The following is a 26,436-nucleotide window of genomic DNA, read 5'->3' on the forward strand; positions in this document are numbered from 1 at the left end:
ATAGAATTGTGTTTGTTAAACTGACAGTATCTTCATGAATTTTAGTGAAAAAAAAATTTGTGCTTGATTTCAAAAGTCTGTTTATATGTTCATATAGCAGTGAGGCTGGGCACAAAATAGGATGGAAATTACATTCAATCAGTAACAATAAAAAGAAAATGTATCTCATCTCCTTGGAGGCCTTCCAATGATTCCGACCCTGGCTGTGCCTTCCAGTGCTGTTTCTGGGCCACCATGTGGTGAAAAGATCAAAGGTATGTGGCAGCATGCCAGAAGGTCCAGGAAGCCAAACTTTAAATGGTGCAGACTCCTGGAGCCCTACTGCAATTCAAGGAGGGTAAAAACATCATTATAGTGAATTTTAATGCAGAAAATACGTGGGTTTCGCACAAAACTCTGCAACTCAGAATGTTAAGGTGAAATTTCCAAGCATGCAGCTAGTATCCCTGGTGATTGCAGATACTCTGGTGGGAAATGCTGAGATTCGGTGCTCAAAGAGAACTTGGTTTCGAAGATCTAGGTTTTAAGCCTGTCTCCATCACTTGCCAGCTGTGTGATGTTAGACACATCACTTGCCCTCTAAGTTGAGTCTCTATCTGTGCAAAGAGGTTAAATTACATGATCTTTATGGTCCTTTCCAGCTTGAAAAGGCTGTGGTCCGTGTTTATATTTCAGAGCTCTGACTGCCTTATTCTCCTGTCACATAATTTCTAAGATAAGGCATATGTTACTTAGCATAGAGGTTTCATATCCCCTGTGAAATATCTCTGGGAGATTCCAAAAATCTATTTAAATCTAAGCTGCTAGTATTTCACTCATTAAGCTATTATTGCTCACCTACTGAAGACTAACCAATACTCCCAAATACAAGATACACACCATAGAAAAGAAATTCACCAATATCCAGATTTTGTCAAAACTCTTATTTCTTTTCTCTGAGGTCTCTGGATCATTAAACATCCAAGGATAATTTTAGGATTCACTAGGCATTATCTGAGTATATCTCCCTGTCACAAAGGTTCATAGTTTTGTTTTTAATTGAAATATCTTCAAATGCTTTTCCTTCTTAAATAAGTGCTTACATAGGTAACATAAGTGAACCTTACTGAGTCGGTGATAAAAATTCCCTGAAGTAAACATAAACTCTATAATGCAGTTATTTTTAAAATTTTATTTTAAAAATATGAGTATTTATTTTAAAAGTTTTGATAATTATTGCCATTATTTTCTTGTGATTGGTACAATTTAAAAATAAGTCTATGTTTTCACATTGATTTTAAAAAATATAGCATGTTTGAATTACAAATGATTAAGCAAACACTATTACTTCCTAGCTGACCATCTTCCAGAAAATTCCCACTTAATTGAATACTTAGAAAAAAATGGCCAGTGGCCGATTGAAAGGTATATTAAAATTAAGGGCAGTTTTAATTCTAAAGACAAAAATCTTCATGGAAATCTATTTGTAAGCTTCTGAAACTGCTGCTGAAAGTCTCCAGTCTGTGAATATATCAATTCCCTTTTACAACTGATGCAGATCATTATGAAATACTGGGAGGCATACCCTACAATTTAGGAATTGGTGTGGCTGCCACTGCTATGCTCTCAATTGCACACTCATCCGTTCCTCTGCGGATCCGGAAGTAGCCATCCTCACCCCAGCCGGTGCCCCAGCTGTTTTTAGCAATCCAGTAATCCATCCCAGAGGCTGAGTCAGTGCCATAGCCCACAAGCAGAACAGCATGATTAGTCAGCTCAAAGGGGTTGAAAGGGTCTCTTAGACCAGTGTGGTGGTAGATCCCCTTCTCGTAGTGGAGGAAGTCATCATATACTTCAAAAGCAACTGCCATGGGCCCATGATGGACCAACTCAAGCTTCATCAGGGCTTCATTGCAGCCTCCATAGAAACCTCCCACATAGTGGTACTCAGAGGAGTAATAACGAAAGCAGTCTTCCTTCATTTTGCATGGAGAATCAGTGCCTGTGTAGGGGAAGCAAGCTTCTTCCACCAGCCCAAAATCTTGGGCGTACTTTCCTGCAGTGAGGTATGGGAAGCCACCTTCACAGCCTGAAGATGAATAACACACATGTTACCCCTTAGTAGAAAAAGGATTATCCCATTTTCTATTTTTTCTTCTTTGCTCTATTATTCTTTGCATGTTACCCCTGAAAGTTGTTCTTAGCTTAAGCATCACTTCATTCATCCATCCATTTTCCAGCTAGCTAACTATCCTTTCATCCTCCTTCTACTTAACAGATATCTACTTAGCACCTAATATGGATGTAGCTATGGCAAAGTGGTTAAGTGGGGAGGCTCTGAAGCCTATATAGGTTTAAAGCCAAAGCTGTGTGAAGAGTTTAACTTCTCTGTATCTCTGCTTACTTACCTGTAAAATCTAGATGGTAGTAGTACTTTCCTCATAGGATTAAATTAGTTACTTCATGTAAAAATAGCAAAAGTTAGGTATTACGGTCATTGCTAAGCAGCCAGACCCCACACCTTGGCTCTTTCTCAAGCAAGTTTTTTCCCTGACAACCTCTCGCCGAAATGTCTTTCCTACCTTCCTCATGCAGTTCTGGCCCTATTATATATATCATAACTCTGTACTTTTTCTTCACTGTTCTTCACACTGTTGTTATAATTATTTAGTCTCTATCTCTCACTTAACTGTAAGCTTCATGAGGATAAAGATTGTCTTGATATATTATAGCCCCTATAGCCTACAAGTCACAACTAGTATTACATATTTTAGAAAGAATGAAAGGCTCACTGGCAAATAATCACTCATCAGCAGTTTCACTGGTGAGCTGGGAAATTCCTAGTAGCCAAATCTGGGCTTGACAGCATAAACCTTTAAAATGGTAACATTTCTCCCTCAATCAATTATAGCTGTGTTTTCGACATACATCACATACAGCCTGATCTGAAAGCCTAAGTACAGATTTTTTTTTTTTCATAACAGGGCCTCACTCCAGTTGCCCAGGCTGGAGTGCAGTGGCATGATATCGGCTCACTGCAGTCTTGACCTCCTGGGCTCAGGTGATTCTTACACCTCCGCCTCCTGAATAGCTGGGACTACGAGCACACGCCACCACGCCCAGCTAATTTTTTGTATTTTTAATAGAGATGGGGTTTCGCCGTGTTGCCCAGGCTAGTCTCAAACTCTAGGACTCAAGAGATTCACCCATCTCAGCCTCCCAAAGTGCTGGGGTTATAGGCATGAGCCACTGCACCCAGCCCTAAGTACAGAATTTTAAAATTCTCCCAGAGAGAAACCAGTGTTAGTATGGTTTTAATAAAAGTTGGGTTTTGGAGACGATGATTAGAAGTGAAACTCCAATGCTAAAAGTTGTGAGACCTTCAAATTAGAAAAATTTCTTTGTTCCTGTTCCCCGTCCATAAATAGGGATTATACTTACTACTTCTCAGAGTTTTGAGCATTGTTAGGCAATACATGTAATAGGCAGAGCTCAATGTATAGTAACTATTGACATTTTGCTGGATGGTACAGTGAATTCCATGAGAAACCATCCATTAATAAGTGATAGGGCCAGACTTGCACCCAGATTTTCTGACTATAGACACTGTGCTCTCTCTACTGCATTATCCTTTTGCGTTTGCCAACAACAGCCAGCTGCACACAGGTAAATAGCTCATAAATGGTGTCTGAAATGCAACACTTACCTTGAGCATACTGGCTACAAGACACAACCTCCTGAGGGCTTAGGATTGGGGTCTGAGAATTGTTGGTTAGTATACGGATTCTCGCTTCTAGCATACCCACAGAAGCAAATGAGTAGCAGCTGCCACAGGATGCTGGCGACGAAAAAAAGATACATAATCCAAGAGACATCTGAAGCCTCACAGAGAATCATGCAAAAACCTTAGTGAATCACATACATTAATGTTTATACTGAATGTTGTTGTTTATAAGAATCAGCACAATAAGAAGACTCAACTAACAAGCATTGTTGAGCTTATTAAGGCAATCACTAAGGTTTCATCCTTTTTCATCAAAAGGCAAACATTAGTACATGGGACTTTCTTTGAGAATATTTTAGAAACTAAAAATACCCCTCATAATTTCTGAGAAGCTTTTGGCAATATTCTTGATAATGATGAAAGGATTTATGTCTACAACATTCAAAGCCATCAGGTTGGGAGAATACTGTGGAGGAATACATGTGAGCTGAGCTTTCAAATATCTCTAATGCAATGAGATGAAGGTTTATGTCCCTCCAAAATCATGTTAAAACCCCAATCCCGAAAGTGATGGTCTTAGGAGGTGGGGCCTTTGGAATTAGTGACCTAATACAAAAGGCTCCAGAGAGAACTCTCATCCCTTCTACCATGTGAAGTTATAGACAGAAGTCAGTCTGTGAGCCCTATTTCCTTTTAACTACTGCCATTTGTGATGTTCCCTAAAATTCTCCCCCTAAAAATCTCAGATTGACCATATTGTACACTGTTTTGCTACTGAGAGATTATCTAAATTACGAAGATCAGAAAAGCACTTGGAAGAAGGTCCTGTGAATTCATCTAGTACACAACCTGCTCACTTGATAACGTGTAACGGTGGCTCAGAAAGAAGCAATGAGCTGTCCAAGGACACACAGCTAATAGACAGCAGGGACAAGTGCCTTACTGTCTCCTAAGGCACAATTTATGGGGCTGTGTCTACTTTAACAAATATTCAGATTTTCTCTCCCTGTCTCGTAGTCACGAGACAGAGCAAAATTAGCTTATATCTTTTGTTTTCAAAACCATGCAGATGATACTATCCATAGGACCCATCCTTCAAATAATGGAATGTCAAAGAACATTGTACATTGTACACTGAACATATAACTATGTTCAGCAGTATCTTCCAACAGTGAAGAACACACTGAACTAGGAGTGAGGATACTTTTTTTTTTTTCCTCCTTTCTTGTTTTGCCCCTCATTAGTTGTGCAACACTGCACAACTTACAAATACACCTTGGTGCCTCATGAAAGGAAACCAATGCCAAAGAAATAACACATCCCAGGAGAGTCTGGAAAGGGTCCCTTTCTGACCACCCAGCTTTCTTGGCCCATAGCAGCCATGGAAATAATCTCTCTCAGTACTGGTCATTAAACTCTCATTATCTGACCATCGATCACTGTGGGAGGCACAGGCCGCAAGTGTATTCAAGGGCTCTGAATGTGTTCTATTTACAGAACAATCACAAGAACAAGGGAAGAAGATAACCTTCATCAAGCCCCTGACTTGTAAGAATGTGTCAGCTACCAAGGTAATTAATGCCTCATTTCAACAGCCAAGGCCAATCTGATTCTAAAAGAGCCATTTATCTCTTAAGAATACTGCAATGCAATAAAGAATAAGAAGTGAGTCTAGCCCAGCCAGAGCTCTGCAGTAATCAAATTTCTACAATCTCAAATAGATAGTGTTATTTTCATATGGTATAACTATTTTCAGCAGCAGCTTCTAACAGTGAAGAACATGCTGAACTAGGAGTCAGGAGTCAGGAGTCAGGATTCTTTTTCCCCTCCTCTCTTGTTTTGCCTATCATTAGTTGTGCAACACTGGGCGCTTGACCTTTTTTCTTTTTTGTTTTTTTCTTTTTAATCTTTTGTGTAAAATGAATTGGGTGGAGCAGTTTAAGGTCTCTGCCTTCCTGCTCAAATAATATAAACAGCATTTTGAAACAAGACTTAAATGGACTAGACTTTACGCATTATGAAAACACTCTGTATTTCCTAATTAATGTGACCCACGAAAGACAATTCCCTTCTCTCTTAAAAATACAATAATAAATAAAAACAGCATAGCTGGGAGAAGAACAAAGATAGCCCATTCTGCCCTATTTCTAAGCTTCTCTTCCGTCTCATACCTCAAAGTATTAATAAATCTAGCTATAAGGCTTGTTCTTAAATCTGTTTTCAAGTGTAAAGGTAAAATTTCATTTGTCCTTCCACTATTTCTTTTTTCTTTAATTTCAATTTGCTCTCTGACTACAGAAAAGCTGTGAATTCCCTTAATTGCAGCTAATTCTGAATTCTGGGTTATACAGAACACTGGTATTGGCAAAGTTTGTGGGAATTTTCAAGTAGCCCAATTAGCAGGAAGATAAAATACTTTTTTTCCCCAACTTACAGTATAGAATACCAAAAGAAAGTCAAAAGAGGAACCATTAAGTACATTATTTTCTCAAGTACCTGACAAGTAGATGACGGATCAATTCAAAAGCAATTAATCCATCAAAGCCCTCTGTTTTGAAATGCCATTTCTCTGTACAAATCATACTTATAACAGTCAAAGAATAAAGAACATTGGAGAAAATAATAGCTTTTACCAAGCTATATGAAAACCAATGTCAAATAGTTTGGCTTTAGAAAGTTGAATTTCCTTTCCCTGAATTATTCTCTCATATAACTTGTCAATCATATCTTTTGGGAAGGGTTTGCTAAACTTTTCTACCTTCTCTTATGTTACCAATGAATTTAAAAAATGTTTTATTAAAGTAGTTATCATGTTTTACTTTAATGTTTTGCTTGTATGTCTTGCTAAACTGTAAATCACTAGGACAAGGACTATGTCATATTAGTCTTTATTTCCTCTGCCATTAAAAAAATCCTAACATATTTTAGATGTTCTGGTAACAACACCAGAAGCAACACTATAGTATTAGTAGCTCACATTATATCATGCCAATGCTAATCATGTGCCAGGACCTCAATGATCAAGTCAACACATGATATGCAATATTAATTAATCCTCTCAAATAGGCATAAAAAATCTGTTTGGTGATAGCGTATCTTGCAATCTCTTAACATGGACCCTTCAAATTCACTTTCCATTCATTTCTCAATTATCTTCAAATTTATCTTATTTCCAATCCCACTTTCCAAAGAAGCCCTCCCCAGGAAATTGAGAAGGTACGGAAAGATTTCAGGACCCATACTTTCTTTAGAGCTGAAGAGCCCAGAATAACTGGTAGAAAAGTAAAGAGATGAGACCCTTGGTGTCTGATGAAAAACAGAAATGTTGCTCATTGGCTGTTATAAGACCTACTTGGGGCTCTCAACATTCAGAACACTGCAAGAATTCAGTGAGATGGGAGCTTGGAGGGCAAGTGACGAAAATGAGACATGGCAGAGACTATCACTAAAAGTTTAGGAAAGGGAAACAACAGTTTATCTTTGGGTACTATAAATTTATATTCCTCCCAGGAGACACTAATCAGAATGTTTCCAGACAGCAAATACTAAACCTATTTTATAGTAACAAATCAGCCATGGGTAGTATTATCTTCAAAATGAGCTTACAAGTAATAAAACTGAGTATTGCATAGATTCTCCAAGTCATTGTTGGCTAAAACTCAGGATAACAACATAATTTGCTATCAAGTGCAGTTAGAGGACATGTTATGAAATCAACTCACATTGTATCAAATTTCTAAAAATAACTGTTAAAATTCAATGATAAGAATACTTTTCATGAACCTGGGCTCTGCCCTCACGCCATCGCTTAGGAAGCTGGGTTAATACTTACCATCACATATCATATTCTAATGTAAAGTGAATTGAAAGGTCCTTACATAGCTCAAAAAAATCTACCAGGAAAATAATTTAAGGATTTATTTTATGGGTTCATGTAATAATTAACGACTAAATTAATGGGGGTGGGGGAATAGAGGGACAGGTAGCAAAGAAAGATTCCAACAAACCACTTGCAGAATGGTAAACAATTCTTTGCTTCTACTAGAATCTTTCCTACTAGGAGGGCAAATGAGTTTGTCTTACATATCACTCTGATTGTCACTAGCTACCTGGAAAATATATCGAGAAGAGTACTGAAGAAATGCCAAGCTCAGTAGAAAAGAAAATTTTTTACCAAAGTTTGTCATGGATATAAAAGGAAAGAATAATTCATAGGCCACCTGTTTTCTATTTCTGTAATAAGGGGATCATGCCCATTCCATCTAGGTATCCCCGAAATCCATCACACAGAGCAACTGTTCAATAAATAGTTCAGAACAAATTAATAAAAAACTTAGACTTATTTTTTACCTTGGTTTCGGACAGGACTGACAAAATTGATACCATGAACATTTCTCCAGTCCCAAGATGCTGGCAAATGCAAAATCTTTTGCTGTATTTCAGCAGTCAGTGGTGCAGGTTTGGGCCTAGAAAGGAAATATACATTTGATATCAACATATATCTTTCCTTTGAGGATGATTTCCTAAACTCTATTATAATTCTATGATTTCAGCTACCAGACTAGCTAGGATCTAGATTCAGACCCAAAGAGCACCTGTTCTATGAGTGATTCAATGTGTCAATTATACAACCGAGTTGTGTAAATGGCTTTCATTCACTGTTTCTTTTTCAGGATCTAGTATTGATAATTTTCCCTTGTGAAATGACACTGGTTTTGTATATCACTGTGATGTTATTTTTAGTTTGCCTGAATAGCTGCATTCTTACTCGTTTTTGAAAGATTTTTGACCAAGAAAGAGATGAGAAGTAGAAGACATAAGGGTTTAGAGAAAACAGAGGAATCACTGATGTTTGACTTAGGAGACAGACACATTGGTAGTGGGGTGGCTTTAAAAGAAGTGAAGTTGGCAAAGGGAAAAAAGGGTCTACATGAGGCAGAAGAATAGGTTCTGGAGGCAGGGAACATAAGGCCAATTCACACTGACTTCCTAGAATTAAATAAAATGGAAACACTTCAGCAATGGCAGGAATGTGAATGGCTTCATCCTCTCCGTTTACATGGGCCACAACCTCCAGGAGTAACATCCTCTCCATTAACACAGGGCCCATACTGAGTAAATGACTTTGTAACTTTACTCCACCCTCTTCATTTACATAGGGCATACACCAGATAACCAATGGGAAACCTCTAGAGGGTACTGAAACCCCAGAAAATTCTGTAACCAGGGCCTTGAGGCATTTACTTAGGCCCACTCCCATCCTGTGGAGTGTGCTTTCATTTTCAATACATCTCTGCCTTTGTTGCTTCATTCTTTCCTTGCCTCATTTGTGTGTTTTGTCCAATTCTTTGTTCAAGAAGCCAAGAACCTGGACACCTTCAACCAGTAACATAAGCATAACACAGGCTGACTAGCTCCATAAACAACAGATAAAACTGTTTCATTATAGAACCACATCTTACATGATAGTGTTGGGCTGTAAGACACACAAAGGAGAGTTAGTTGCCTAGGCCCATGAATGAACAGACATTTTTGGGAAGTGAGAAAATTGTTCTAACAGCTTCTCTGTATTAGCAATTTCACACATACATACACATGTGCGCGCGCGCGCACACACACACACACACACACACACACACACAGAAAGAGAGAGAGAACCACAGCTTTAGACACATTCGACTTCTTAGAGTTTCCCCAAGACTGCCAAATGGCCTCTCTGTTCTATATCTTTATGCTGCTGCTCCTGTAACCTCAAGTGCCTCTTGCTCACCACTAACAACTCCCCTAAGAGTTTTTTCCTAACTTCTAATTTTTAAAACTGCTCATAAAGTAGCCTCCACTCACCAACCCCCAGCGAAAACTCACTTCCTCTCTCTCTGCTCCTTCAAATTTTTTTTAGGGCACTACAGTCACAATGTGGTAAAAATTATTTTCTGTTACTATAAACTATTTGAATTTCTTATTCAACTGGGCATTGTCGTATCACACTGTTCTAGTTTTTCAGTGGTTACCAGATGTTTTTTACTAGGCTAAAATTTAGTCAATGGCAAAGATTCTTTCTGGGCTACTTCATGCCCTCTGTGCCTATCTCCAAATGGTCCTGTCTCTCACAACTTCTCTTAGATCTCTTAAGATATAACACAGGTTAAGAATACATGACAAGGGGCCAGGCGCGGTGGCTCCCGCCTGTAATTCCAGCATTGGGAGGTCAAGGAGGGCAGATCACGAGGTCAGGAGATCGAGACCATCCTGGCTAACACAGTGAAACCCCGTCCCTACTAAAAATACAAAAAAAATTAGCTGGGCGTGGTGGTGGGTGCCTGTAGTCCCAGCTACTCGGGAGGCTGAGGCAGGAGAATGGCGTGAACCCAGGAAGTGGAGCTTGCAGTGAGCCGAGATTGTACCACTGCACTCCAGCCTGGGTGACAGAGCAAGACTCTGTCTCAAAAAAAAAAAAAAAAAAAAAAAGAATACATGACAAAATGGAACTGAGATGAAACAAAGAGAAAAACAACAATGATTTATTCAAAAATAGCAATTGTAACCCTGACAATTGTATAGACTAGAGAAACGCTAGTTAATTGTTCACTAATTTTTTCTCCTAAGCCAGTCACATTGGTTGAAGATATACATGATACAGAGATAAATATCAGATGGTCATTAACAATATGGAAGACAATGTTAAGAGACATAATATACACAAAGATTACTATAACAAATAGAAGTTACAGTAATGCTATAAAACACACAATTTGGACAAAGTCTAAATAATCAAAGATCATAAAAATCTATGCCTCATAGGTAATTTTATATATAGGGTGAGAGAAAAAACAAAGGTTGGACATTTCTTCTAAGATGTATAAATAAAAACTAAGATGCAAACAATTCAAAGATGGAAATAGTTTCTGTGGTTTCACACTGAGAGAATATGTTGAAGAAGAAACTCAATTTTTTTTTTAATTCTCTCACTGAACACTATCAACTATCAACACAAAAGACTTCTGTGATCAAATGCATGTGGGTTTCTCCCCACAAATCAAGCAAGCAACCAATTTCACAGTGAATACTAGCTGGGTGTCCTCCAATCCAGTTTTGACACTGTGTACCTGGAGATGGCATCAGATCTCACAGGCTGAGGGCTCTGTCCTACAAAACTGCCCCCTACTTTCAATGCCAATTGAAAGCCCTAGGTTGTTTACCTGTGCTTCTGACCAACCAGCTATAATGTGGGGATCCTATGACACCCTCCTTGGGTTCAATTAATTTGCTAGAGTGACTCACAGAACTCAGAGAAATACTAACTAATGTTTAGTGGTTTATTATAAAAGATACTACAAAGGAAACAGATGAAGAAATGAGTAGGGCAAGGTATGGGGGAAGGGGCACACAGCTTCCATGCCCTCCCTGAGCACACCACCCTCCAGGAACTTCCACGTGTTCAGCTATCTGGAAGCTCTCTGCACCCTGTCCTTGTAAGCCTTATATGGAGACTTCATTAAATAGGCACAATTGACAACCATGTAGAGATGTGACTGGACATAAAGGGTATGACGTAAACACAGCAAGGCCTGTCCAGATTCTTCTGAGCCTCTCTCTGTGCAGCATTCCCTCCTTTAGGGTATGACACAGGACATCTTTGGAAATGAAGGTCTTATGACCCAAGATCAGAAAGGCAGGCGAAGATTAGGGTGCTGCCCTGGGCAGGTGAGAGGAGGGCAGAAGAAGATCAGAGAGAGAGAGATTCTGTTTTCTGAGGCCTACTTCTGAGGCCTAATGTGCCCCAATGTTAAAAGATAGTGACAAGGGCTATGGGAGTTATGAGCCAGGAACTGTGGACAAAATCCAGTATGTGTTAACTAGTTGTCTTGTTTAAACCTAAGAATATACTAATATAAAGGATAAAAAAGAAATTTAAGTTTGGCAGCATAATGTAACTTCAGGGCATATGATTTTATCACTTACTATCTGTGTAACATTTGGCAAGGAATCTAACATTACGAAACTACGGTTCACTTCTATTAAAGTGGGTATAATCATGCTTACTTCAAAGGGTTGTTATGAAAATTCAATGTAATAATGGGCAACAAGTGCTTAGAACAGTGCCTTTCTCTGATAAGTCCTTAATAAAATGGCAGCTGTTATGAAGATAACATCCATGTCATTAACAGGACTAAATAAGATGCTGATACAGTTTAAAGCAATTATCTGGCACAAAACAGTCATTTCAATATTAAGTTCCTTTTTTCTACCATCCTATAAGGCAGAGATTTGCCCATCATTGCACACACAAACAAAACAAAAACAGTGTGAGAACTGAGGCTTAATGATGCTGTCAAAGGTGTTTGACCCAGAGCAACTCCATCTTGAATAGGATCTGGGTAAGATGAGGCTGAGACCTACTGGGTTGCATTCCTAGACAGTTAAGGCATTCTAAGTCATAGAATGAGGTAGGAGGTCAGCACAAGACTCAGGTCATAAAGACCTTGCTGATAGAACAGACAGGCTGCAGTAAAGAAGCCAGCTAAAACCCACCAAAACCAAGATGGCGATGAGAGTGACCTCTGGTCTTTCCCACTGCTACACTCCCACCAGCACCATGACAGTTTAAGAATGCCGGCCGGGCGCGGTGGGTCACGCTTGTAATCCCAGCACTTTGGGAGGCCGAGGAGGGCGGATCACGAGGTCAGGAGATCGAGACTACGGTGAAACCCCGTCTCTACTAAAAATACAAAAAATTAGCTGGGCGTGGTGGCGGGCACCTGTATTCCCAGCTACTCGGAGAGGCTGAGGCAGGAGAATGGCGTGAACCCGGGAGGCAGAGGTTGCAATGAGCCGAGATCGCGCCACTGCACTCCAGCCTGGGTGACAGAGCGAGACTCCGTCTCAAAAAAAAAAAAAAAAAAAAAAAAAAAAGAATGCCATGACAGGCCAGGGTTGGTGGCTCACGTCTGTAATCTCAGCACTTTGGGAGGCCGAGGTGGGCAGATCACCTGAAGTCAGGAATTCAAGACCAGCCTGGCCAACATGGCAAAACCCTGTTTCAACTAAAAATACAAAAATTGGCTGGGCGTGGTAGGTCACGCCTGTAATCCCAGATACTTGGGAGGCTGAGGCAGGAGAATCATTTAAACCCAGGAGGCAGAGGTTGCAGTGAGCCGAGATTGCTTTATCGCACTCCAGCCTGGGCAACACAGTGAGACTCCGTCTAAAATAAAAAAAAAATAATGCCATGACAATGTCAGGAAGTTACCCTGTATGGTCTAAAAAGGGGAGGCATGAATAATCCATCCCTTGTTTAGCATATAATCAAGAAATAACCATAAAAATGGACAAGCAGCTGCCCTCGGGGCTGCTCTGTCTATGGAGTAGCCATTCTTTTATTCCTTTACTTTCTTAATAAACTTGCTTTCACTTTGCACTGAGGACTCGCCCTAAATTCTTTCTTGCACAAGATCCAAGAGCCCTCTCTTGGGGTCTGGATCAGGACCCCTTTCCAGTAACACTGTGAAAATGAAGAGAGAGCAAGAGGAGTTTGGGGGATAAAAAGGTGAGAATTACAAACATTTTGAGTACAAGATACATGATTGGCTCTTACTCTTTTGGCCCACATTCTTTACAAATCTAGTGAAAGCTCTAGATTCAGAAATGCTCATAAACAATACACGTTGTCTGTAATTTCAGCAGTTTCAAAGACTCCCTATATCTCAGGTTAAGAATCTTTGAGAGTTTCTATTACATCACTGGATTCTTAGAACAGAACTAATTTATATACAAAAATGCTAGTGAAAACCAGGCAGCCAGACTATAATATCTGCTTTCATATTTCCTTCTTCACTCAATTCCATCTCCTTATCTTAAACCTTCTATAAAGCTTTAGTCATGGAAACAGTCCTTCATAAACCCAGCCCTTGTCTAAAACAAAAGTGGTTGGCTGGAGGGAGAAGAAAGCTTTAGCAGGAGTCCTCAGAAACATGGCATATGACACATGGTAAAGCAGCTGTGACTGAGGCTCCCATCTTTCAGGCAGGAGCCACAGTCTCCCTAGGCTCAAGTGCTAACACTCCTCCTCTTGATGCTTGTTTGGATTTTTGTTGTTGAATAGATTTCAGCTTCCTGTCTCATACAGATACATTAAGAAACATTAGGACTTAACTTTAGTGAATCTGAGAAGGGGATATGATATGCTCCGTTTTCCAATTTTGATTAACTAGAGCATCTCACAGGCAAGAAATTCCCTAGAATAGACTTTGAGAAATACTGCAAAAGATTCTTTTAAGAAAGGGGTAGAATTATGGGAGGATGCCATCAGTTGGATAGGAAAAACCTTCACATAGTCTTACAGTTGAAAAATGCCACACCTTAGCGTTATTGTCTGCAGATGAAAAAGTTAGTAATGTTGATATGGACAGGAGACAGGGAAATACTGGGTAGAAGACGGCGGTTCCTCAGCAAAGGCCCCACCCTCAAGCCTGAAGACCCAAGGCCCTAAGTGAAGACAGGCATTTCTGTTTTCACACCCAAAAAGGTGCCTTTTGGCCCACCACGCCCCCCATCCTTCCCCCATATAAACCCAAGATCTTAGTGGGCACAGACACAAGGAGCTGAACATCCAGAGGAGCAGAGAAACAGAGCGGCACAGAGCTGCGGAGAGTGGTGGGGTAGCACAGCAGACAAGGAGGGAAGAGGTGTCTGAACCCAGAGGAAAACAGGAACAAGTGGAGTCCAGCGGAAGAACGCCTTTCCCCTCCATCCCCCTTCTCTGACTGAGAGTCGTCTCGCGGAGAGCCACCTCCACCACTCAATAAAACCTTGCGCTCATCCTTCCAGCCCACTTGTGATCCGATTCTTCTGGTACACTGAGCAAAAACTTAGGCTGTCACATTGGCCCCCTGTCCTTGCAATTAAGTCATGGGGTCTAATGACCTGATTAACACAAGCCATCTGCAGACGGCAAAGCTGAAAGAGCACACTGTAACACATGCCCAATTGGGCTTCGGGAGTCTCCAACATCCACTCCTAGACACTGCTGTGGGGCCAGAGCCCAAAAGCACCCCCTACGGCCTCTGCACCTGCCCCTCCGCATGCTCCCCCTAGGTGTTTGGGTGGCAGGGCAGTGGGCAACCAAAGGTATGAGGAGCCACACCTCTGTCATATGCCTGCGAGGGGGATAAGGGAACTCTCACATTTCAAAGTGTTTTAGTTGAGTAATATTAATCAATTAGTAGCCTATTCAAATAATACAAATTTGAGCCATGAACTCTACACATATTAGAGGATTAAACATTGTATTCTCTGAGAATTTGAGGCTATTTCAATGTATTAAGGAAAAATAACCTACGTGTATAATTTTTCAAATTCTGCTAGCTCCCCATTGCTTTCCAATTCCTTACCCCTTAGTCACATGATCTTAAAGCAAAGTATGGCATTACAGGACTTATCTGTGGCCATTTAACAAATGTTAAGGAACTATATTAGATAGATGTAGATCCTAAGCTAGATCCAGCTATAGTTTTGGAGAAATAATTTTTTTTTAATTACCTAAATTTCTGACTAGACAGATTCAAAGTATTATGATATAATTTCCCAAACTAAGAAATATACCATGGGGCATATGGGTAAAGATGAAAAATGCCACCTCTGGTTCAGAGTAGTAGAGCTATACTGTTTTGTTTTTTTTTTTTTTTTTTTTTTTTTTTTTGCTGGACATCAAAGCATAGAGAGGATTTTGAGATTTTTTTAGGTGGCAAATTTTACAGTTACTGTAGGCAAGTTGAGGGCTATTTGAGGCCAAGGGAACGGCACAAATGAAGACGAAAAATGAAAGTTTTCATTCATTGTGTATCATATCGTTTGAAAGCAGAGCAAGGTGATAAATATAGTTATGGTCATAATTAGATGGGTTTGGATACCAGGCTAAATTTATCCATTAGGTAGTGGGCAGTAACACAGTCCCGTAATCACCCAACGGGTTCTCCTTCCTCACGGCCTACACAGAGCTGATTATCAAGACAGGGAAATTGCAATAGAAAATGAGTTTAATTCATGCAGAGCCGGCTGTATGGGAAACTGGAGTTTTATTATTACTCAAATCAGTCTCCCAGAACTTGGTATAAGAGGATGAAACTAGAAGCATTTCATAAAACAGCTAAGAGTGGGAACCCGGAGAGGTAGCGACCAAAGAGACAGCAGGCATGAAACCGCTTTTGCAAAAATTATACCAGTGAGAAAATTATGAGAGTGAAAAAGATCTGAGCTAACCCATCCCCCATCTTGCCTTCCACTTAAATATTACTGTGCTATTGGGCCAAGCTAACTTTGGAAGTCATTTCGGCTATAGTTTAAATGACAGTGGGCCTTGCCCTGAAACCCAACCACTTTTGTGAAGCTAATGGAGGCAGTCAGGCTGTGGGGAGGAGAGGAACCTGAGCCCAGCTAAGGCGCAGAATTGAGAGATTGTCAGCCATTATTCCAGAGGTTATTAAGACATGCAACTCCGTCAATTACTCCAGCAAATAACATCATTATTGTAGAACCTAAGACTGGCTTTTTGAAATATCTTTTCAGGGTTTTTATTTTATTTTATTTTATTTTATTTTATTTTATTTTATTTTTGCGTGTCTGACACCCATGGCTCTACCTGGACCCAGCAACCCCACTCCTATGGCCCCACCTAGAAGCAATTCAGCCCACAGGAGGATAGCTTCAACTCTGTGATTTCACCCACCCTAACCAATCAGCAGCAAGCATCTGTTACCTGGCCACCCCCACCCCTTCCCCCAAGCTGCCTTTGAGAAACCCCTACCTATAAGCTTTGGACAAGATAATTTGAATATGAACTCCACCCCCCACGTGGCGTGGCCAGCCTAGTGTCTCTTAAGCTCTTTCTCTACTATATTGCCATGGTCTTTCTTTATGCAGCAGGCAGAAGAACCTCTCAGGCAGTTACAGGCAGGAGGCTTATCCATAGCATGGGGGAAACAAGACAAAGCTGCATGCCAGAGTGTAGAAAATGGAAAGGGGGAAATGGAAACAACAAACATGTGAAAGTAAAACTCATAAATAGGACTTGGAGAGCGACAGAATACGTATCAATAGGAGATAAAGATCGTTAACAGATCACATAAAAAGTTACAACTGGGATGACCAATAAAATGGCGAGCAACACCGGTAGGACTGGTTAGGAGGGAGGATGGTATTCAGCATTCATATTTTTATTAATGATAAAATGTGTGGCTTATCATGTTCTCACTCATAGGTGGGAAATGAACAATGAGAACACATGGACACAGGAAGGGGAACATCACACTCTGGGGACTGTTGTGGGGTGGGGGGAGGGGGGAGGGACAGCATTAGGAGATACACCTAATGCTAAATGACGAGTTAATGGGTGCAGCACACCAACGTGGCACATGGATACATATGTAACAAACCTGCACATTGTGCACATGTACCCTAAAACCTAAAGTATAATAATAATAATAATAATTTAAAAAAAAATGTGTGCTTTATTACCTTGGGATTTTTCGACTGTGGCCACCACTTCTCCTAATCATATCTCCCAGGGTAAGAGTCTCATATTCCATGTAGGTAGTTGCAGTCCAAGACTTCTGAATGGCATTGATAGCTTTCACAAAGTTGTGATCATATTTGTAGAGCCTATTAGAATACCTGTCCCCAAAAATGAGATCATTTCAGATATAGTCTTTAGTGATGTAAACAGAGTAATTAAAACAGGCATTCACACTCTGTGCCTAAGTGGAAAGTGGTACAATCTTTCAGGAAGGTAATTGGCAATATGTATCAATAGCCTAGAATAGCCTGGCATGTCTTCTCTAAAAATAAAAGTTCAAGTTAACTAAGATGCATGTATAAGGATTTTCCATGAAGTACTTTTAAACTACTAACAGATTGTAAATAACTGAAATAAATATTCTAAGATAAGGGACTGATTAATGATATTTCATTTTCTATATAATATATTCATAAAAAATGTCTAGAAAGTTATTTAATGATATGGAAGAGTGCTCACAACTATATTAAATATGAGAAGATATCAAAGTTTATACATAATCATAATCAATGTATCAACTTTTGCACAGTAATATATGTATATTATATGTATATTAGTGTATATGTATAATATATACGTATATATGTATGCACACACACACTCACACACACGTGCGCACACACACTATAAATGCATTTTTTAAAATGCCAAACATGGTTACCTCTGAGTGGTGGCATGAGATGCCCAGCTTTCCCCTACCCCCTACAGTTTCTACAGTGTACCTTTATAACCATTTTAGTAAGAAAAAAGAGAACAGCAAAACTTGTATGTAACATACATACAACATGCAAGCATTATAACCATATGACACGAAAAGAAATTATACTTTATGGACGTTTGGTTTATACTTGTTACTCAGAATTTAGTTCTTGAACCAATATCAGCAGCAACACCTGGAAGTTTATTAGAAATACATACTGTAAGTACTCAGCCCAGATCACCTGAATCAGAATCTCCATTTTTTTTTTTAACAAGATCCCCAAGTGATTCACACTAACATTAAAATCTGAGCCACATTGGTTTACCTTGTGCCAAATGCTTGGATACATATGTAAATAGACTTAACACACAAAGAGCATATTTACAAAGCAGAAAAATTCAGGAAGCTGATTATTCACTTAATTAAAACATTTATCATACCTGTGTGCTAGACGCTAGGAATTATAGAACTCACCATATTATTACTATTAAAAAAGAGTCCATGGTTTCAGAGTGACTCACTATCTAAGACTTCCATAAACATTCAACTATGCAAAACAAGATATAATTAACCTGAGGAACATTTTAGGCATACTGCAAACTTTCCTTTCTCTTATAAATCATGTGTGTAGAGAGAGAATTTTGATACGGTCTAGAAACCTAAGAGCATTGAAAATAATGAGAAAAATGTGCAACCAGGTTGATAAACGTTTTAATGTTTTTGTCGAAGTTCTTTCCCACTTGTTGCAAAGTGTGAAAAAACCAGAGAGGTACCTTTATCAAGCAGATTATAAAACTGTATCATATGTATGACTACACTAACACAATAACGAAAACAAGTTATAGTTATTTCATTGTTTCTTTAGGAAAAAGGATATATTTTAAATTGTAAATAAAATACTTTTGAGATATTTTCCCACAACGAGAGTCAATATTTCATTGACTGCAGATATTTGAGGAGCAGCAGCCTGCTGTTTCCCTTGCTTTATCATAACATCTAGCAAAACCTCGTGTGTTGATATGTGCATTAAAGTAATGACAAGATAGCATCCTACGTCTTAAATGCTATTATTTTGGGGGTTTAAGATCCAGCGAGATTAAAAATAATGTACCTTACTATGGGATAACAGATCATTAAGAGCTGAAAGAGACCTCAAAGGCAATTCAGTCCCACATGCTCATTTCACAGGTGAGGCAATGTAGGTTCTGAGCACTCCAGTTGGGAGCTTCTTCACTAAACGAGACAATGTTTGGAATATCAAATAGAGTACAATAGTACATAGCATATCCTAAATGATAGGGTACAAAGTAAACAAGTTAAAAGTAAATGTGTAGCTCTAGGATCAAGCCAAACAAAGCTATTTAAAACCTAAACTCAAAATGAAGGGGATGAATTAGTCTAGATCTTGCTCAGCACCTTTGCAGACAATTCATTCTCCTTTAAATCATCTCTCTTACCTCTGTACTGCAGTCATTCATTGCTAGTGTTGCCTGGCTTGGGATGATTTGTACATGTACATTTTTAGTGGCTTTTACAACTACATAAAACAGAAAAGGTAACAACATTTTATCTCTTCCTTCCAAAACTAATAAAGTCTTATTTGAAATCTCCTGTTTGTGTGGTTTAGTTATAGATTTAATTTAACAGTAAACATTAACTGCAGTTTATAGTCTGAATTGTGTCCCCCCAAAATTCATATGTCGAAATTCTAACCCCCTGTATCACAGCCATATGACTGTATTTGGAGACAGAGCTTTAAAGAGGTAATTAAGGTAAAATTAGGTCATATGGGTGGGCCGCAATCCAATATGACGGATGTCCTTATAAGAAGAGGATGTTAGGACAGTCAGAAAAGACTGTTTAGGGGCTCAGTAAGCAAGCAGACATCTGCAAGCCAAAGAGCGTGGCCTTGGAAGAAACCAGACCTGACAACACCTCAATCTTGGACTTCTAGCCTCCAAAACTGTGAAAAAACAACCTTCTTTAAGCCACCCAGTCTGTAGTACTTTATTATGGCAGCCCTCGCAAACCAACAGGCTGCATAAATACTAAGAACTTTGATTTCAGTTATTTATGGTCTTGTTTAAAAGTTGCCCAATTAGTATCACCTACACTTGTTGCAGCATAAACATACGTATCTACTTGTATCATGCAACATGTTATTACGTGGCAACAAGCAAAATGGCTTTTCTTTATTAATAATTTGCAATTCTGTGGTCCGTTACATGATTTCATTTAAAGTAGTCATTGGTCCATTACTTTTGGAATACTTTGAAAAAATACTCTCAATAATATTGGTCAATTTATTTTTCCAGTAAGGTTTTACATAGCATGCCTAATATTTCTAAGCCAAAGATACTTTGTATAATCAAACTAAAATTCCAAAAATGTACACACATATTCATATATACTATAAAACAAAACTAAACGTATGTCTCACTTGTAGCAACTCACTTTTCCTGAGAATTCTTAAGGTGTGCTGTGGTCACATACACATTCTCAGAGGCAGTTCCCACCTTCTTTCCGGTGAAACAAGCCCAGTTCCGGCCCAACACATCATGCACCCACCCAGTCATTGTCTCGTTGCAGTAAGTGGTCACCTTGCTGCCCTCTTCTTTATACTGCAAACAAATAAGGGAAAAGAAAACCAAGTAAAATCTGTCTTCAAATTTCAGGTCCATTTCCATGGCTCTCATTCACAGTAAATGTGCCCCTTTTCACCCTGTGCCAGTCAAAACAAAAACTTCACCCCCAGAGGTTACACTCTAAGAATTTTTCTAGAAAAAGAAGAGATACAAACTTTTCTGTGGTTAGCATTGTTGGCCACCAAACAAAATGTATATAACAAAACACTTCCAGGAATGAAGGCCAAGGGAAACAAAACAAAACAAAACAAAAAACAAAGAAAACAGAGCATCTGGCATATTCAAGGCATTTTTCAAAAGTGACTTCACGATCCTTACAAGACTATGAGGATGCAGATGATAATAACCACATTTTACCAAGGACAAAAGGAGCTCAGCTCAGAGATAAGGAGCTCCTACCAAGGCAACAGGGCTGTTAAGTGGCAGAAACAGAATTCTCCTCAGTCTATCACACTACAATTTTCCACTGAGACAAGGGCCACACTAGGAAACTACAAGAACAAATGATGAACTTTTTTTTTTTTTCCAGGGATGGAATCTTGCTGTGTCGCCCAGGCTGGAGTGCAGTGGTGTGATCTTGGCTCACTGCAACTTGCACCTCCCAGGTTCAAGCGATTCTCTTGCCTCAATCTCCTGAGTAGCTGGGATTAAAGGTGCTCACCAACACGCCTGGCTAATTTTTGTATTTTTTTAGTAGAGACGGGGTTTTGCCATGTTGGCCAGGCTGGTCTTGAACTCCAGACAAGTGATCCACCCACCTCCGCCTCCCAAAGTGCTGGGATTACAGGTGTGAGCCACAGTGAAACAGAATCCTTTTTTTCTGTCAATCTCTCAATTTATTAGCATATTCTGATCATGAAGGGGCTAAAGTAACCGGAGTATTAAATATATTCTTTACACTTTATTTCACTAATATGGCCTTTTGTCTTATTTCAGTGTTAGAACTGAAAAATAACTATTATTTTTAACAGATCCAGGATTTGAACTAAGATGCCCTGGCTCCAGAGCCTAGTCGCCCTCATGTTAGAATATCTCCTCATGGAGGCGGGGCACATGATCCAGGATGACTGTGTAGCATGTGGGAGACAGAAAGGGAAAATGCTGTGCTAAATTTCTGAGGAGAGACTTGGGCACAGACAATTTCAGGCTCTGACTTAATTTAATAGAAAAGACTATTTGTAGAACCTTGGGCAAGATTTTACTAGGCTTTAGTTCTCTCGCCTGTAAAATAAGGAAAGTAGAAAAAAATATCCTTGAAGGTATAAACATTCTGGGATTCCATGATCAAATGCAGGGTTTGGTAAACACTTCCTATAATGGCCAGACAGCAAAGACCATTAGGCTCTGCAGGCCACTTAGTTCTCGTGCAACTGTTCAACTCTGCCCTTGTAGCAAAAAAGCCGTCAAAAGCAAGACTCAAACAAATTGGCACAGGGGTCAACTATGTTTCTATAAAACTTTTATTTACAAAACAGACAGTAGGGTGGTTTTGGCTCCAGAGGGTGTAGTTTGTGGACTCCTGCTCTACTCTAATACACATTATTTCACTTGTTTGTGGAGGTTGGCAAACTTCTTTTTGAAGGACTAGATAGTAAATATTTTAGGCTTGCAGGCTAGAAAACCTCAGTCACAACTACTCAACCTAAAAGGTGCAAAGGGAATACATAAATGAGTGAGCTAGGCTGTGTTCCAATAAAACTTTACTTACAAAAAGAGGTTTGTAGTTTGCCAACCCCCAGTTTAGAGAAATGTGTGGGCTAAACTACACTTAAAGTTAAAATTACCTTATTGCATGACTCTCTGAATTCAAATCATATTTAGGGGAAGAGTTAAAAATGTATGGCTTTAGAATCCAGAAAAACTGGACTCGAATCGTGGGAATCACCACTCACTATGTTATATAGCACAGGAAAAGTTACTCTGGGCTACTCATATCCACATCTTGCTTTTATCTTTGGTGAAATTCATGATACTCTATTTTTTTCAGACAAGAGTCTCACTCTGTTGCCCAGGCTGGAGTACACTGGCGAGATCTCGGCTCACTGCAACCTCTGCCTCCCAGGTTCAAGCGATTCTCCTGCCTCAGCCTCCAGAGTAGCTGGGACTACAGGCGTGTGCTACCAGGCCTGGCTAATTTTTGTATTTTTAGTAGAGATGGGGTTTCACCATGTTGGCCAGGCTGGTCTCAAACTCCTGACCTGAGGTGATCTGCTTCCTTCAGCCTCCCAAAGTGCTGGGATTACAGGTGTGAGCCACTGTACCCCGCTGGTCGTTCATGATATTCTGAAGCCCAGATGTCTATTTCTAGTGAAGAATGGCTTCACCAGCATGAGTTCAGTTCCCAACTACTCAAGTCCCTGCTAAAACCCAACTCAAGATGATGACCATGGAAGCAAAGCTCCAGGACATTGTTGGGCAGCAATATGAGAGGGTGTGTTGTGTGAAAAGGTTCATAAAATTTTATACAAACTATGTAAAACTTCTACTTTGGTAGATAAAAAATGGTCTAACGTGGTAACTTTACAGGATGCAACCTAAACTCCATAAAGTTGTACTATGTATTTCTCTCTGGCACTGGCTCTTGATCCTACTCTCTTCCCCTTGGTTGCATGCTGGTAAGGCAGGCCAGGTAGGGTTAGGCCGATGCTCCCTCCCACCTCTGCTGTTTGAGGAAGCAGTCTGACAGTGTTTCCAGAGTTCTTAAGAGCTACTTTTATAGATATTGTCTGTCACACATACACAAACAAAATGCTACACACAGAAAGACATTCACTCTAGTATAACACAAGTTAAAAATAAAATAGAATGTCCTAGAAAATGTCCAAATTTAAAAAGTATTAGGTAAACAATTTATTCAAAGGAATAATGTGTAACATTTTATATGATAAACCTGAGTTCTATAGGAAAGGAGTGAGCAAACTAAAATTAGAGAAGGCTGCCTATTTCTATAAATGTAGTTTTACTGGAGAACAGCATGCCCGTTCATTTATACATTTTCTACGGCTACTTTTGTGCCACAATGGCAGAGATTTCATACTTTATATTGTACAGATTACTCATAAATCTTACAGGTTCAAGAGAACACAGAAATGATATAGTCTTGGGGGACAAAAAAAAGACCTAAGGAGGTGGTAGAACTAGAACTAAGCATCCTACCCAACGCCATCCTCCATTTCTTCCTACAATTTGTCTTCTCACAAAGAGCCAGAGAGGTAAACAATTACTAAAATCACTTTGACGGGAGATACCCAGAAATGACAGAAAAGGCTTTTTTTAAACCCAAAGGGCTTCCACCTATATTATTTGAGCCTCATGATAATCTCTTTGGGATAAAATTTCTTTCTAATGAAGAAAAGGTGACCTTGCAAAATTAAATGGAGAGGAAAGGATTCAAATACAGGTTTACATGTCACAAAGGTCATTGCTTTATCCATTGTATTCTCTAGAAAAAAAAAACAAAAATGTTGCAGAGGATTAACTGACTCATGAGTCAGGTTCAAATTGTTGCCCAAGGCCTTTAAAGGGCTGCCTAAAATTCCTAGCAGTCCTCATAGGTGTTTTCCCACTATTCAGGTACCCATGTTGCTTGGCTCTTTCAGTCTTTTTACCATTCCTACCTACGGTTTTTGATGCAGAACAGAAAGAAAGAATAATGCCTTCAGGCCTAGACTGCCTAGACTGCTCTGCCACTTATTGGCTGTGTGATCCTGAGCAAGTCACTTTCCTCTCTGTACTTTCAGTTTCCTCATCTTTAAAACAGGAGCAATAGCCTCATTGCTTTAATCCCAGTACAGTGGCTCATGCCTTTAATCCCAGCACTTTGGAAGGCCGAGGTTGGGGGATCACTTGAGGCCAGGTGTTTTGAGGTTACAGTGAGCAATGATCCAGCCACTGAACTCCGGCCTGAACAACAGAATCGGATCCATTCTCTAAATAAAATAAATAAATAAATAAAGGATAATTACAGACTCTATCTCATGGGCTGTGTTTTATGTATACTAACTCATTTATTTTTCACGATAGTCTACCAGGTTGTTCTTTCCACAAAAACATAACTATGACAACAGGATTTTTGTTTATTCAGTACCTAGAAAACTATCGGGCACTAGGAAGTAATTAATTACGAAATGAGTGAATAAATGAATAACAGAAGAGGAAGAACAACAAATGTCAAGTCCTATTTCAACAGTTAACAAGGCACTGAGAATAGGTAAGTTTATAATTAACAGAGGTGTGCTGATGCCAATATATCACAATGTCTGACAGTCCAAATCACAGTACTATTTCAGAAGTGCAAATGTTCCTCTTCAAAGCTGCTTCCCTATCTATAAATTTAGGTTGACCTAGAAGTTCCAAAAATTTCCCTTCAAGCTTTCTAATTGCAAATCCTTACATCTGTGGTTGTCTTAATTTTTTTTTTTTTTTCAACATGGAGTCTTGTTCTGTCACCCAGGATGGAGTGCAGTGGCATGATCTCAGCTCACTGCAACCTCCGTCTCCCGGGTTCAAGCAATTCTGCTGCCTCAGCCTCCTGAGTAGCTGGGATTACAGGCATGCGTCACCACACCCGGCTAATTTTTGTATTTTTAGTAGAGACAGGGTTTCACCAAATTGGCCAGGCTAGTCTTGAACTCCTGACCTCAAGTGATCCGTCTGCCTTGGCCCCCCAAAGTGCTGGGATTACAGGCATGATCCACCATGCCCAGCCTTCTTATTTAATATTCATAAAGCCAGTAATTCTTAATATAGACACACTCTTTATTTATATAAGAGTAATCCTAAAAAACTACAACTTTGTTTTTGTTGTTATAACTTAAACCCTACACATTCCATTAAATTGATGGAATTATTTTCCCTTTTAAAATTGTATTTTATACTATTCTGTAGTCTTCACAACCTGAAATAATGTATCAATTTTAGAACCTGAAATTATTCTGTAAAAGGAGAGAGCTGCAATGCCACTCTGCACGACAACAACTTAGTAGAAGACAGGCATTTACCAGTGGGGAAGCCAATTATGCAGTACCTTAAGGAGGACCATCCACTGTACCCCTGTGATTTTCTTGATTTGAATGTTTTCGGGGTATGTCATTTTTCCTGTGAAATACTTCTTTTGTGATTTCTGACGTTGTATCACCAATTAAGAAGTTGAAGTTTTGACCCCGCTATCCAGCTTGAAATGCAGCCAAAAAATTTTTCTGAGGGTTTTCACTTATATAAACATTAATCTCTGAAGACTGCCTTGCACAGATGAGATAATTTAAGTTTCCATTCATTTATGCCAATTTCTACTGCAACAAATAGATAATTTCCTAAAATCTGAAGATCAAGCCCTAGTATTTAAGTTTAGAAAACTATTATGATTCAATAACTATCCATTTGCTTCTTCAAAATTAAGTTGCCACGCATTCTCAAAATACCCCTTCTTCAATTTCCCACTCATTTTATCAGCTATCCAATTAGATCTACCTAGTCATAGGGAAATTTTGGAATTGAAGTTATTTTTGGGAACTGAAGTTATTTATCTTGGATCTTTTACTTGACTGCTTTTTGACACTGAGGAAAGTGAAAAAAAAAATTCCTTAAACCTGTTCTGCTGTTTTCCTGATTAATAATATACTTAGCCAATGTCTGAATACTACTTTACATAACACACTTCGCTAGAAGACAGAGGCAGTTTAGTAAAGTGGACTACACCCTTTAAATCCAGTTCCATCACTTATCATTTATGTAACCTTGAGCAAGTCACAGCTAGTGAGCCTCAATTACTTCATCTGAAAGTAGGAATGATATCTATAACTGATACTACTTTACTGGA

The 26,436-nt window shown here is 39.3% G+C and overlaps 1 protein-coding gene across 1 annotated transcript in view; it reads right to left on the reverse strand.

Annotated features, from left to right (window-relative positions):
* Window positions 1-1,009: 1,009 nt before the first annotated feature.
* Window positions 1,010-26,436, reverse strand: part of CTSC (cathepsin C) — a 45,115-nt gene continuing 19,688 nt past the window's right edge. Inside the window, exons 3-7 of the mRNA XM_032167121.2 lie at window positions 20,428-20,594; window positions 17,216-17,371; window positions 8,054-8,169; window positions 3,686-3,817; window positions 1,010-2,068 (exon numbers count right to left, since the gene is read on the reverse strand). Coding sequence (XP_032023012.1) covers window positions 1,566-2,068; window positions 3,686-3,817; window positions 8,054-8,169; window positions 17,216-17,371; window positions 20,428-20,594 — 1,074 coding nt within the window. The 3' untranslated portion in view covers window positions 1,010-1,565. The remainder of the gene's footprint in view (window positions 2,069-3,685; window positions 3,818-8,053; window positions 8,170-17,215; window positions 17,372-20,427; window positions 20,595-26,436) is intronic.

This window comes from Hylobates moloch, unplaced genomic scaffold (genome assembly GCF_009828535.3).
Source record: "Hylobates moloch isolate HMO894 unplaced genomic scaffold, HMol_V3 SCAFFOLD_11, whole genome shotgun sequence".
In the NCBI taxonomy this organism is placed as follows: Eukaryota; Metazoa; Chordata; class Mammalia; order Primates; family Hylobatidae; genus Hylobates; species Hylobates moloch.